The sequence below is a fragment of the Drosophila teissieri genome, chromosome 3L (assembly GCF_016746235.2).
Source record: "Drosophila teissieri strain GT53w chromosome 3L, Prin_Dtei_1.1, whole genome shotgun sequence".
Lineage (NCBI taxonomy): Eukaryota > Metazoa > Arthropoda > Insecta > Diptera > Drosophilidae > Drosophila > Drosophila teissieri.
This window is the reverse complement of record NC_053031.1, coordinates 22118656-22133208: the sequence shown is the minus strand read 5'-3', so window position 1 is coordinate 22133208 and position 14553 is coordinate 22118656. Positions and strand designations below refer to the sequence as shown.

At 38.9% G+C, this 14553-nt stretch overlaps 2 protein-coding genes across 2 annotated transcripts; one reads left to right on the top strand and one right to left on the bottom strand.

Moving 5' to 3' along the window:
* Window positions 1–4909: 4909 nt before the first annotated feature.
* On the bottom strand, window positions 4910–13085 carry LOC122617528 (protein embryonic gonad). Its single transcript, XM_043793423.1, has 3 exons — window positions 12838–13085; window positions 7804–7881; window positions 4910–5986 (listed from the first exon to the last, which is right to left on the bottom strand). Exons 2-3 carry the CDS (start codon window positions 7879–7881, stop codon window positions 4934–4936), a joined length of 1131 nt encoding a protein of 376 aa, XP_043649358.1. The 5' UTR covers window positions 12838–13085; the 3' UTR covers window positions 4910–4933.
* On the top strand, window positions 9130–11057 carry LOC122616940. Its single transcript, XM_043792529.1, has 2 exons — window positions 9130–9312; window positions 10983–11057. The coding sequence occupies exons 1-2, from the start codon at window positions 9130–9132 to the stop codon at window positions 11055–11057; spliced, it is 258 nt and encodes an 85-aa protein (XP_043648464.1).
* Window positions 13086–14553: the final 1468 nt, after the last annotated feature.

Sequence of the window (14553 nt, the reverse complement as noted above, 5' to 3'; positions counted from 1 at the left end):
TACAAATTTAATTCAAAAGTTTAAGAAATCTACGCAGATGTTAATGTGAGGTACATATATTACATACATACATATATACGTAAATACAACGAAGTTAAATTTATGGACCCAGTTTACAGTCTCCTTTTTTTCTTGGTCGAATTTCAGGACGTACGTGTTCCGAATTTTTTATCTTTGAGGTACCTGCAGCATCAGGCGGTTCAGAATCGAATAAATATTGTTTTGCTTTTGTTTTTAGTGGACTGGTCTGTACAATTGGGTCACTTAAATCTTTGAACGGCTCCATATGTAGGATTTTGTGTTCTGATTAAATTACTCTTTCGTTTTCCGAACGACCATAATTGCTTAAATCATTTTACATTTACATACTATTATGATATTTGAATTCTTTTAGTGTTATTTATCTTGAGTACCCTTTCATTTACCTTTGAGTACCCTTTGTATTCCCTTGCAGAGGATATATTGTTTTTAGCCTGAAGTGGAGATATTCGTGACCATATACAGTAAATATGTTCTTGATCAGTATCAACAGTCAAGTCCATATACATACATATCTATGTACGGATGTCCGTCCGACCGTTTTCACGCTAACTAGTCTCTCAGGTTTAATGCAATTTGTATAAAACTTTTCTAAATGTCTTTTTCGTCTTGCGTTCTTTTGCAACTACAATATAATAATATAATAAAGCAAAAATAACTTAGTTGTTTTATTCAAAAAATTAGTTTCAAAAACAAAATCATTACTATTTGAATATAATATATTATAAGCAAAGGTTTCCTTAACAGTCCCGTGTTCTGCGTGTGTTTTATTACTCAAAATTTTAAAAAGTAAAAATAGTTTTAATTTTTCAATCATTGTCAAATAAATATTCGATTAATATGTTCACGTATTACTATTTATACCCGTTACTCGTAGAGTAAAAGGGTATACTAGATTCGTTGAAAAGTATGTAACAGGCAGAAGGAAGCGTTTCCGACCATATAAAGTATATATATTCTTGATCAGGATCAATAGCCGAGACGAGCTGGCCAGAGTATACGAGATTCGTTGAAAAGTATGTAACAGGCAGAAGGAAGCGTTTCCGACCATATAAAGTATATATATTCTTGATCAGGATCAAAAGCCGAGACGAGCTGGCCATGTCCGTCTGTCCGTCCGTCTGTCCGTCCGTATGAACGTCGAGATCTCAGGAACTACAAAAGCTAGAAAGTTGAGATTAAGCATACAGACTCCAGGGATATAGACGCAGCGCAAGTTTGTCGATTCATGTTGCCACGCCCACTCTAACGCCCACAAACCGCATAAAACTTCCACGTCCACACTTTTGGAAAAGGTTTTGATATTTTTTCATTTTTGTATTAGTCTTGTAAATTTCTATCGATTTGCAAAACAACTTTTTGCCACTCCCACTTTAACGCCCACAAACCGCCCAAAACTGCCACGCCCACACTTTTGAAAAATGTTTTAATATTTTTTCATTTTTGTATTAGACTTGTAAATTTCTATCGATTTGCCAAAAAACTTTTTGCCACGCCCACTCTAACGCCTACAAGCCGCCAAAAACAGTCAGTGTTAAAGACTATCCTTCGCACTTCCACTAGCTGAGTAACGGGTATCAGATAGTCGGGGAATTCGACTATAGCGTTCTTTCTTGTTTTACTTTTATTTTTGGCAGGGAAGATAACGGCATTGTTAAATTAAATGAATTCTGTTTTATGCACTTATTTATTAAATTTTCCATATGATCCCCTGATTCTTAAGTGGGCTCCTCGCAACATTGGAAGCCAGTTTTAGTTCATTTTTAAGATCCAGAATGTTGTTTTAGCGTCCGCACCGCTAGGAAGCCTTAATTTTCTTTATTTATTTGAGCTAACAAAAGCCATTAAATTGTTTGGTATCTCCCGGGACGGGGGAGCATTCGAGTGTAAGGCACATCGAGTACTTTGTATGCAGGAGCTGGCTTCTGTGGCAATAAAATTGCAATTAATTAATTATTGACAACTCTGAACTCTTGTTGTACCGTGTTGTTGGTGATCTTTCCGCGCTTTCACAGCGGAAAGGTAAAGAGTGTTTTTGTGTCTGGTTTAATGCTGCTAAACGGATTTGGCATCTTATAACAAATAAGCAATAAATTAAAAGACTAATAATAAATAAATACATTTATTTCCTTGACATTGGTGATACCTCTTAGTAGGCAATTTAAAACAATCTTTTTTCCTTTTGGTTAGTTTTGGGCTACCTTTTGGTAGTTTCACTAATCTATTAAATAAACCAAATTTTGAATATGATAGAAATGAGCTTGTGTTAAGTGAAATACACGAATCTATAGCGCTTTTTCGAATCAAAAAGTTATTAATTAGCTATTGCCAGTCTAATTATTATTATTGTTTGATTTGCTGCTCGACTTTCGTCTTCACCAATTTCAGTATTATTTGTGATATTTTTTTAAACTCAGTCCTCAAGTGAGTAGGCCACTATTACAGCTTAGCCGACACCAATAACTGACTCGGTTTTGGGGCCAGTTCCCTCTTACAGAGCTAGCTGACTCAGTGAGAAGTTTATGCGCGTGCGCGACACACAGGCGAAAAGACACACAGACAGACGATCGGGAATGGGATGGATTGCCGTCGGGGGGACTTACTGCCTGCTTGACTGACTGATCGACTGACTGACAGTCGGTTGGCTCAGCTTATCGTCAGTTTCTAGTTACGGATACAAAAGGAAGCTCGGAGCTGGGCGTACTTAAAATTCAATTGAATCTTGAATTATTGCATTGAATTTCATTGTTTGTAAATGCTCGCCCGCTGAGTCTGTATCGGATTGTAAACTGATTTCATTTTCTCCCTGTGCCATAGATTTATTTATTTTTTCATTTTATTGAATGCTTCAAGTTCAGCCGTCGTAAATCGACTCAAATGTTATGATTATTATTGGAGCAGGTATTGTATTACATACATAAATTGGGTGGTCTCTGGTTTTTGGGCAATCTAAGTTGCTGCAATGAATTTCGTTTACCTTATCTTTTTCCCTTCATGCCGAGGCTTTCCATTTATCGGTAGATCTCTATCGGCGACACCAATAAAACTCATTGCGAAAGCATCTGAAACAAGCATCTACACCAGTGGGCACTTGTATCTCGGCGCACCATTCCCCATCACCGTGCATAAATGCATTTTAAAAGCATATTGAGCACGCGAGTCGATGTTTCATGCTCACGATGTCCAGTCTCCCACTTTGGCCCCCTTCCCTGGATCCCCTCGGAAATCGCTGGGGGTATTATTTTTGCTCAGCAGCTACTGTTTGCGCGGCTAATTGTGCGTGTGTCGTGCGATTATTTAGCTTTGTATCTCACTTTGAGCGCTTCTCTCGGGGGGCGTGTTCCCAAAGATACTCTCCCAAACACACCGATGTAGACGTATACCTATCGGATAGACGTGTGAATTGCTATTCGACAGTTTAACAGCCAATCAAGAGTTATGCCTTCGTATATATGCACACCTCGGAGTGTGAGTGATGGCCAAGCGTAAGTGGAATGAAGTGTTTAAAGTGTATAAATCAGCAGAGATGTGTAGTCGGCAGCTGATATGTGATGGCCTTTTTGTTGTCCCGCTGAAAAGGGTGGTATATAATCAATATGAAATCAACCTTGAGTGAACATCACAACTTATAACTTATTTGTTGGCTTGAAAGACTATACTTAGAGTTCGCTTCCTTAGTTATTTGTTTTGCTTTGAGTTCGCAGATACTGTGTTTCCTTTGTAACTTACTCCTGCGCAATAACTTAGGCAACTCACTTGATAAATTTACATGCACTCTTTTTTCTCTGGGAAAGTTTCGTAAGTCATATGTTTTGGTCTCTATTCCCCGTTCCAGCCGGTGCGCTCCCCTTGCGCTGGTATAAACTTTTCTCATCTGTCTTGGTCTGTCATAATTACATTTATATAGTCAACGTCTAGGTAGCCTGACATTTGGAAATATGTCAGCCAGAACTATTTCGCAATGAATAACGCATTGACTAGGACTTTCTGTTCCGTCTTGATGGATATACACATAAGCCCAGATGAAGTGACAGTTGAATTGAAAATACATATGTATATATATGTTGAAATTATCTTGTATACTGAACAAATTTCTGCTGTAGATGGAAAGGAAAAGTTCGCTCATGTGTCAATAGAATGAGGCTGACTGTCTCAAAATCCAAAGGAAGGAATTTTTCATTGGAAGTTTGAAGGTAAAAAAAACACAGAAGACGGATTACTGAAGCTCAGAAATAATAACAAGACTTATTTCTTTTCTACACATTTTTATTTGTTTCCTTATTTACATTGTAAAATTCTTAACTTTCTAAGAAAATAAATAGTTTAAAAATAATAAAACAAACAAAAAGTCAATACGAGAACAACACTCTAAATTATTCAACCCTATCTTAGTCTTACAGAATTCCTATACATAAGTTAAGAAAACAATAAAAATTTAAGCAAAATAAATTGGGCTAAATATTGTATTGTACATTTATTAAGTTAATACATTTTATTATTATAAGGTTTCTTACTGTCATTGAGCTATAGTTATGTAAATTCATATTGATATTTGTACAATATTTTTACTGGCACCAAAATGTTTAATGTCCTTCGGCATTTTAAAATATGAATAGTTTTTGAATCGATGGGTTTGCTCATATGTTTTTTGTAGCTTATGTTTCAAGTAGATAAGAACTTAAAACAATTTTTAAATAATTTTTCTAATCTGAGATACATTTTTGTAACTTCCCAAAAGTAATCATAAATATACTAGTAAACCGAATTAAAGTTACCGTAAATCATCCTGAAACCCATCTATATTTAAAGTTGATTGAATCCTTTTTACATACCTAAGCCTATGGTTTTCGAAATTGTTTTGGCACTCGAATTCTCTGGCAATAACGAGATGATCTCAGCCTGTCAACGTTTGTGACCTCACCAGGGTGAGATCAAGAGGCGTGGACTTTCGGACGAAGTTTGGGGACTCCCCCAAACAGTGGGTGGCCGCAGCGGGCTCACTTAAACTGGGACTATTCGAATTGTGGGCCATTGGACTGGCAGGGTCCGCTCGTGATCTAAAGGACAGATCGATGGGCTCTTCGATATCCGGACTGCTGGTCGTCGGAAACAGCAGCTCAGCTTTAAAATGATCCTTGAAAATGGGCAGCTGCGGAACTCCGGCGGCGAGGAGCACAGGTGGCAGGTGGCTAAATGGGGCAAAGGAGCTGTACAGTGGCTCCGAGTGACTGCGAAACATTTCAAGCAGCTCCTGGTGACGCTGCCGCTGCATATCCGCATCCGGCTCTGAGGTGGCAGGAAAGTTCGGATGCCGCAGATCCAGCTTGGGTAGGCTGGTGGCGTTGGTGGATGATGGTGTTGCGATTTGGCCACTAAAGACGCTGGCGGCACCATCTTCGTTGGGATCTCCCGCAGATGATGCTCCTGAATCGCTCGGGGAGTTGCTGAGGCGAGACTCGAGCTTTAACTGTTGCTGGTGGTGATGATGGTGGTGGAACTTGGCCGCTTGAAGAATTGACGGCGAGGCGACGCCACCGATTCCTGTGCCCACCGCCGCACTCTCGATCCTGGGTGATGTCGCCGTGGCTGACTTAATGCAGGGATTGGTCTTGTCCTGATAGGTTTGCCGCGCCTGGTTACTGGCCTGCTGCAATCGCGCCAGTTGCTCCAGACTCCCACTGCTCACTCCGCCACCTGATCCGATTCCGGAGGAGCTCCCTCCTCCGAGGCCCGACGTCGTCTGCTGCTCCTGCAGCAAACAGTGGATCTTGAACCAGTTAGACCGCCGACCGTAGCGGGAGCCACTCTTGGACATCCCAACCAGGAGGCACTTGCGCAGGCGGCACGCCTTGCAGGCCGTGCGGTTCTTCTTGTTAATCACGCAATCTCCGTTGTGCTTACATCCTGCTATCGCCGCAATGTTGTTGTACGTACGACCAAAAAAGGACTGCGGAGGAAAAGGAATAGTTCATAGGTAATTTCTTTCATTTAGAATCACAGGAAGTAATTTTGACTATTTATTTCAAAAATGTTTAGGTTTCATACCCGCTACTCGTTGAGTCATTACCCTATAACTTGTATATAATATCATGGTTTCTATCTGAGTCGATCTGACTTTGTCTGTATGAATGTCCTGGCAGTGGCTTCATTAAATATATCATTAACAAACAGCAGCCCAGCTATCGAATGCCGATCCTCCAATGAGGAGATATGGACGAGACAACACTGTCTGCGATATGATGGACGGGGATCAGAGAATTGCAGGGACTGGAGTGCAAATTTCATACATTTTTTCTGAAGCCATTCAAGTCTATTGGTATGCACAGTAAGAGTTGGGCTCCAAATAATGGAAGCATATTACACCCTACGTCCACGGCCAAAGGCACAGTACACATATAGACACAGATTTATAAAAGCTAGATACATAGTTAATTTATTTTATCCATAATTTAATTTATTTTGCATCCATTTTAACGCCTAGAAATCCTTTTTTTTTTTTACCATTTTTCGATATGCAAAAATATATTTTTGTTACTCCTACTCCAACGTCCAAAAATATGTTTTGGTTATTGGTTTTTATTATATTTATTTTATTGACAGGCTAAAACATGTTGTCCATGAAAAGAGAGTTTCGAAAAAGGTTTTTATTATTTTACTAGCCAACTTTTATCAATATAAATTTTGAAATTTCTTCTTTGCTCTCTTACTAGATCAGTAACGGGTATCCGATAGTCGAGAAATTTAATTATATCGTAAGTATTAACCTAATATTGTTAAAGTATGAGTTGTTTATAGAAGATATTTATTTAAATAATATTGTATTACCTATAACTTCATTAAACTAAACTACAATTTGTATCACGATCTTTTAGGCATAGGGTTCTGGATAATTTTTTACGGACCCAATGTTCTAATTTAAATCAAAGTAAATAATGTAAACAAATTATGTAAATATTTTATCTGCAACATATGTTCGGCTACCTCATTTGTCGATTATAAGTCCATTTAAATAGCTTGCCTCAAACTGAACAAAGTCTATATCAGATAATCCACTAAACAACTGCCACAATTGGTTTATCATTACTCCATTTGTTTTTATTATTTGCACCTGTCAATGTAGTGCTCCACCCATTGAACTTGCTTCAATTACAGAATATGCGTCAATAATTCGGACAACAACTTGTGAATATAAGATACAGGAAATGTTCTTCGTGATCCATTTAACGTATAACAGCTGACTGCCTTTGTTTTGGAGCCATGCCAACTCACGTTGGAGATGGAAAACTTGCCCTCAGTTGGTTTTGAAGTTTAATTTTGAGTGGTGTTTGATGGGTGTCTTGGACTTTTGTTTCCGATTGTGCTGACTCATCTAATATGCATGTAATTTTTATTTGATTGACTGCAGTTCACAATTGTACTCGCCTTGGGGCTTACCCAGCTCTATATATGGATCTCCTGCGGACTGCTCTGAATTTTGCACTTTTTCCCATGCTACTTGAAGGTAAGCCTCTGTGGCCTCTGCGCACACGTATCTACTTATAGTCAATTAAAAATCGATTAATTTACCGAATTGAATTTTAATTACAGTAATAAAGTTTTCGATTATGCTTTGTGTAAAAGTAAAGCCCAAGATCAAGATCATTTTTTGCACATTTTGTCTACGAAATGTGCGAAATCGCATCTCTACAGTTTCTCACAATTGTCACAAATGAATTACATAAAATATCGATTTGGGTCGCCATTCCCACATAGTAATGAACTCACCTTGCAGCCTTCACATGTAAATGCCCCAAAATGAAAACCAGCCGCCGGCTCGCCGCACACTTTGCACAGCTGGTTCATCTGCAACAACAAAGGAGAAATTAAGAATGCATTTGAATTATATTAAATGGGTATCAAATTAAAATATGTACATATATTAAAACATTTAATATCTGAAACAATGTTTTTTTAATTACTTTTAATTTTAACTGGATTTACCTGACTTGGCCTTAGTCTATATCTTTACTTTCTTGTTTAATTTATACAATTTCACTATTTATTTTTAGCCCTGAAGCTTTTTTTAATAGTCTTAGATAGTGCATTTATACGGCCGTCAAACCTTTTGAGGTATTTACATATAAACAAGATAGGGTTATGATCAAATGAAATGCAAAATGTTATATAAAAACAAGAGAGAACGCTATTGTCGACTTCCCCAACTAATTGATACCCGTTACTCAGCTAGTGAAAGTGCGAAGGAGAAACACTGACCGTTTTTGGCGGTTTGTGGGCGTGGCAAAAAGATTTTTGGCGAATAGAGAGATTTGTACAAGACTATTAAAAATGTAAAAAAAAATCTCAACACATTTTTTTAAATTGCGGTTTTTTTTGGGTGGGCGTGGCAATAAGTTTTATTGCAGATCAATAGAAATTTACGATACTAATAAAACATGAAAAAATATCAAAACATTTTTCAAAAGTGTGGGCGTTAGATTGGGCGTGGCAACATGGGTCAACAAACTTGCGCTGCGTCTATGTCTCTAGAGACGGACAAGGCCAGACATCTGCCTGTTACATACTGTTCAAAAATCTAGTATACCCTTTTACTGTACAAGTAACGGGTATAAAAAACCTATGCATGCCCAATAAGAACACTTAACGTTCAAAAACAAGGAAACTATGATTTAGGGGTCCTATTCGGTTGCAATAATTAGTTTCAGATTTCATCCTATCCAATCTATCCAATCTTTTATCCTATCCAATGTGTTTCTATGCGACTAATTGAGAAGTCCAGTTCTGGCGACCTCTTCACTATTGTCCTTGTTATTGATGGTGCCTATTTTCACAGGCTTTTTCGCTGGATTGTGTTCTTGCTGGCGGACCAACCATTGGCCATCGGGCTAGCTCAGATCAGCTGTGATCGAGACGAGGCCATGGCCATAGGAACAACCACGAAACCACGCCAAAAATCACCAGAGGAGGAATGAGAACTCCAGCGGCAAGCAGCAGCATGCATAACCGATGACCCACTGCGTTTCTCTTTATTTTATTCTTTTTTCGCAATTTTGCTTTTTTATTTCGCTACAGGTCGTGGATAGAAATTGAGGTATGCAGCGACCGGTTTGGGCTTGCACCATCAAAGTTTCGGTCGCGACAATGTCTGAAGACCCTGCACGTCGTCTTCCCTCCTCGTCCATTCGAGAACCCCTCTCCCTTTTCCCGGGAAGACTTTTTCACACATCTAATGCAATGTTCTACAGTGACTTGTTTTGCCAGCCCATAAAGCCTAAGGTCAAGCGAGAAAAGATACGGCGAAGAGCAAATAAAATATCTGCGAAAATCTTGCGTCAACTATTTAATGAGCATGAAGAATCCGAGGGAGGGATCAATTTTGTCATGGATATACAATATAAATTCTTAGACACATTTGTGTGCAAATAACGTATTCCATGAAGGCCTTAGCTGCCACTTTTGGGGAAATACGGGCCTTGAACTGACAAACTTCTTCATTTTTAATGTTTAAAGTTATTTTAATTACATACGTTTTTATGCGAAGGACCGAAACTTGATAAGCTCGCTTTTGTTACATTTAATAGAACCTATTTAAGCTAAGTTTCGAGATTGATTGAGCTGAACAATCAATCTCGAAACTTAGCTTTTTTTTTAATCATAATTTATTGGTGTTTTCCTTTACACATCTTCTCGGTGGATAGCTTGTTGCATTAAATCTTCAAACCACCAAAATTGGCAATAAACTAGATACGTTTAGTATATATGGTTTGAGTATCAATAGGAGCTTAAAATATATTTATGTTGTGAAGTCCAAAAAAGCAACCAAAATGTAATATTTAAAGATGAAACGCATACGAGATAAGTAGCTTATATATTGATAAGTGCAAAGCTAAGGATAATAAATTTGTTTTTGTTAAATGTTATTATTCCGTTATTATTATGTTATTATTATTTAGTATTGTCAATATTTGTGGTATAGTTATTATAAATGTAATTTTTAATGTTAATATTAAAAGTGTTGTGGCTGTCACTATCTTCGTAATTCTTTATCACCCCTTTTTGAAGAGAACTGCCCCTGAACGTCCTGACTACCTTCAATGCCAGCCAGCTTAAGTGCTCCGCAGTGGTTTCCCAGTCTGTTCATTTTCCGGACCAGGGATGCGAGTGGCAGGGAGCTGCTCCGCGAAATGCGCCCAGCAGGTGGTGTTGCCACAATGGGGCGCTGCTTCTGTGATAGCGGTTGGCCCCGTTCAAACCCCGCCGGCTTTAAGATCCGAAGCTGGCCTGCCAATGCTCGGCACTTTGCATATAAACGCTCGCTAATGGACACCAAAGGTGACAGCAGAGCGCTGCTAAATTGGCAAACATTAAATTTGCACCTTCACAGCGAGCGAGCCATCAAACGCGAAACCGTGACAATTTTCGGCACAGCGGTGCACTTTTTAAGAAAGCAGGAAAATCATCGAGGAGATCTTCCATCGCCGACAAAAATCTCGTGGTACCTACGACTTAGAACCGCAGTTAATGCAGCTGGTGGAGCTGGAGTGGTAAGCTGGACTGCACTTTGTCAGAAATATTGGGGAAATAGATTCATAAACAACGCGTAAGCTGAGAATTGGCTATTATTACATAAGATGGGCAAATTTGACCTCGGACTTTGAGAACATCCCATATTACTGCTGCACTACTTTCATAAATAAAGTTTATAAAAATATGTTGCTTACGGTAAAGTGTGCTTTCTGCCGAGCACTCATAGAACTAAATATTTATTCGTTTAATATGCATAGACGGGCTTTAAATTGCAATATATCTTGCTGTACTCGATTAATGTAGATAAAGAACAAAAAAGTCAAAGATCATTTCGATCCTTATTCAGAAACCCGATTGAAATCCAATTGAGCGGCACGCTTAAGCTATAAACTTGCAGATCTAGCTATCTCTATCCGCAGGCGGCATCTCAATCCTTTAGCTTTATCACGACAACGACCAAGGCCACTAATCCACGTAACCAGCCGCATATTTGAGAGGCCTGTTCTTGGAGCATCTTTAGGACCCCTTCAATTCACTGAATAGAAGTAGCAGAAGTCATGGAGGAGGACATAATTCCCATGCCTGGAGCTAATTAAAAGTCCTCAAGCCGAGCCCGAACATAAGGTGAATGTAATCCTTCCGAAGGTCCGATGGCCAGTTTGGTTTGTGGGAAAACAATGAGTACACGAGAGTTGTGCAATATCGAAATATTTGACTCTGCAGGTTCCTTTCAAATTTTAAAATGGAATCCCCATTGTTCATTTCTCGCAATATAGGAACGATCTTGGCTGTCAATTTTATCGATTAAGCCAAGATTAATGTTACACATTAAGCAGAAACAGACAATTAATTAGAAACCTAAACTGCTAAAGAAACTACATATTGATCGCAAGCCAAATGGATAATTCTTCGGATCTAATCTCTGGAAATCTGTAGATGAACTTGATGGGGACAGGTTCAGAGCGGCTTAGACAATAAGAACCAGATCAGTTGGTAGCTGCCACATTCTCAACAAGCTCATCAACTCTCTGTTGACAGAGCTGAACTAAATGGGAAGAACGTTGGATTTCTCTCAATAAGAATAATAAACAAGGTTCCAAAAAAATGTGTCCTTAAAAGCAAACAAAATGATGGACAATGCCAAATCAGATAAAGGCAACAGAGGGAGAAAAGGTGTTCAAACAAGCAAACCACGATTGTCTCAAATATTTTGAAGCCGCTACAAAATAGAACGAGAATCAAGAACACAGCCCACTGAACCCCAGAGCATTGACACAATCTACAATCCAAATCCAAACCCTTCCTCAACCCGAATCCCTTCTATATGGCGTACAATCGCCGGTAATATGCTTTATTATTAGCCTTGCCAGTCGCTGGAGACGGACATTCGCAGTATGCAAATCCACTCAGCAGTCACACGCTCTAGTTTGAATTGTCTGCTTCCGCAATCCTCGATCTGCGATCTGCGATCCTCCTTTCTCCATTCTCCATCCCCGATCCTTCATTCTCCGCGATCGAGGATCCACGATCCAGTCGCTTCAGGCAGCCCCTGACCCTTTTCTGCTTGATTGCCGACAGCAGTTGGACAATTAAATGTTTGAATATCTCCCATCTTTGTCCATTCTCTGCCCCTATTGTAGTAATTTCTTGACACTTATCGCACAAAAGGCAATAATATTATTAATGAGCATGTCAATGAGCTTCTTTTGTCTTCGCCATTACACTTTTTCTGCTTCCCCTTGGCCGTCCTTAGTGGTGGCTATGAACTCATGGAAGTTAAGCTTGGTCCTTAATAACTAAGGAAAATCGGTAACTTTCTTTGCAAAAGATTTGTCTTTGTATGGTTGGTTCTGTTGTTTTGAGTTCATATGTTGAAAGAGTTCGTACTAACAAGCGCCACTATTAACAAATATATTATTAATATTACATTGATAAATACATTATGTATATTAAATAAGTTCCGTTTTTAACAACAGCAGGTTGTAACTCCTCGTGTTAGTTTTTTATTGACTTTTAATGTATTTTAATTGTTTATATTTAAGCACAACCATCCGAAAACATTATCTGACTTAATGGTGACAAAGTGGTAGTTATTAAGATATTCAATATATATTTATTAAATATTTATTCAACATGTATTTATCTGTTGTTATAGCGATAAGCCTTTGATTTATGTGTGCAGAATTTCAACTTGTTATTGACTCATTAATTCAATGAATAAATGTTTTATTTATTCACTTAATATGTTTTTTTTTGTCAGAACAAAAATCTTACCTTTTCCAGATTGTATACTTCCAGAACGGCATAAATTCGATGACCAAATCACTAGTTTTATTTGGTTTTCCTTTTAGATGTTACTTTTTCTAGTTTTTCTTAACATCAACACTGGGGTATATTTGAATGAAAATCAACTGATTATACCAAACACACACTCTTCACATGACACTTTAAATCCGAATTATCGCCTATGATATAGCGACGGCATTCGAAGGAAACTTCAGTAATCACGTGGCGCACATAGTGCCGAATAACTTCGCGATCGGTCGGATATTATGCGGTTGCGATTCCGATAGCGAGAGCGAGAAAGCAGCGAAAGCCTGACTGACGGTGCTTGGCAGCGTAGCGTCCATCCGAGACTAAATCGTCGCCGTCGTTCTGAGCGCCAAACAGACTCGGACTGCCAGCGCGGCCCTGGCCTCAAAGATCATCTTACCCCAGCAGAAGCAGAAGTAGCAGCAGCATCTGCAGCAGCGGCAGCGGCAGCACGAACAGCAGTAGCAGCTTTAACAGCAGCGGCAACAAGACAACAAGACAACAAAGCGCACGCGTCTCAAGATTGTGTGTGTGCGTTTGCAACAGTGGCAGGACACGGCGAAACTTAACTGTTAATCGGCCGCCGCCGTTGTAGGAAATCCTGTTTGGCAAACAGATGCTGCGACGAATGCTGCGCATGCTCCGCTCAGCCGGTTTTACAGCAATGTTAAGGAGGTAAGATCTGTACTGTTGACTGAACTGTTAGCCTAGCAAATTGTATGATATCTTTCAGACAAGCTTTGTTCTTCTTAATTACAAGGTAGCTCAGGTGAAACTATTTGTATTTTTAAAAATATTATTGAGCATACTTCTGTCTTCTTACCGTGAGAAAATAAAGCTATTTGTTTATACATACTTTGTAAAATAACACAAAACGCAACTAGCTTTTGAGACAAGCAAAAGGAAAGTATATCCTACGCTTTTATTAAACAGAGTTCTAGAGTCCACAACCAGAACTACATTTTTAAACCTACTTGAATATTTTTATAGTTGCATAAACGAGTTGCTAATAATTTATTATGGTGGAAAAATTCGATTTTAAAATATAATATTTGGTACTTAAATTAGGGATTATGCAGGAAAATTTTATGCTAATAATAAGAATAGATATGATTTCAGCCTTCCTGACATCGCTAACAGCTAACATTTTCCATTATCCATTTCTACAAGTGCACCGTTGTACAGACTTTGCTTCGAACATGTTTGCTGTACATTTGCAGTTCGGCTTGAGACCCCGCTCTCCGGAAATGTTAAAGCGTCGCTTCTTCTGAGTGCTGCATTGTGGTTGGCTGTTGGCACTGGCACGATCTCAAAACGTTTCGTTCGTTTCCATTAAATATTGTGTCGATGCGGTTGGCTGTTGGCTGTTGAGTTTTTACCCCCAGTTGACTCTACACACGGTACTGTTATCATTTGAGTGTATTGAACACGAGAGTGTTGGCTCTGGTTTGCTTGGTTGTGCATGTGCATCCATTTGAACTCGTATTGGACGACTAATGTGGCAGGGAGGTGGGCACTTAATGCCCGGCGATCAGTGTAAATAAACATTGGGAGATACCAAGAAAACATCAGAGCTTATTTGTTGCTTGGCTTGCAAAATGGAGAAAACACGTTTGTCGCCTAAATTGTATGTGAGTATTTGTCGGATCGATTACGATTGGAAAAAACAACGTGGGA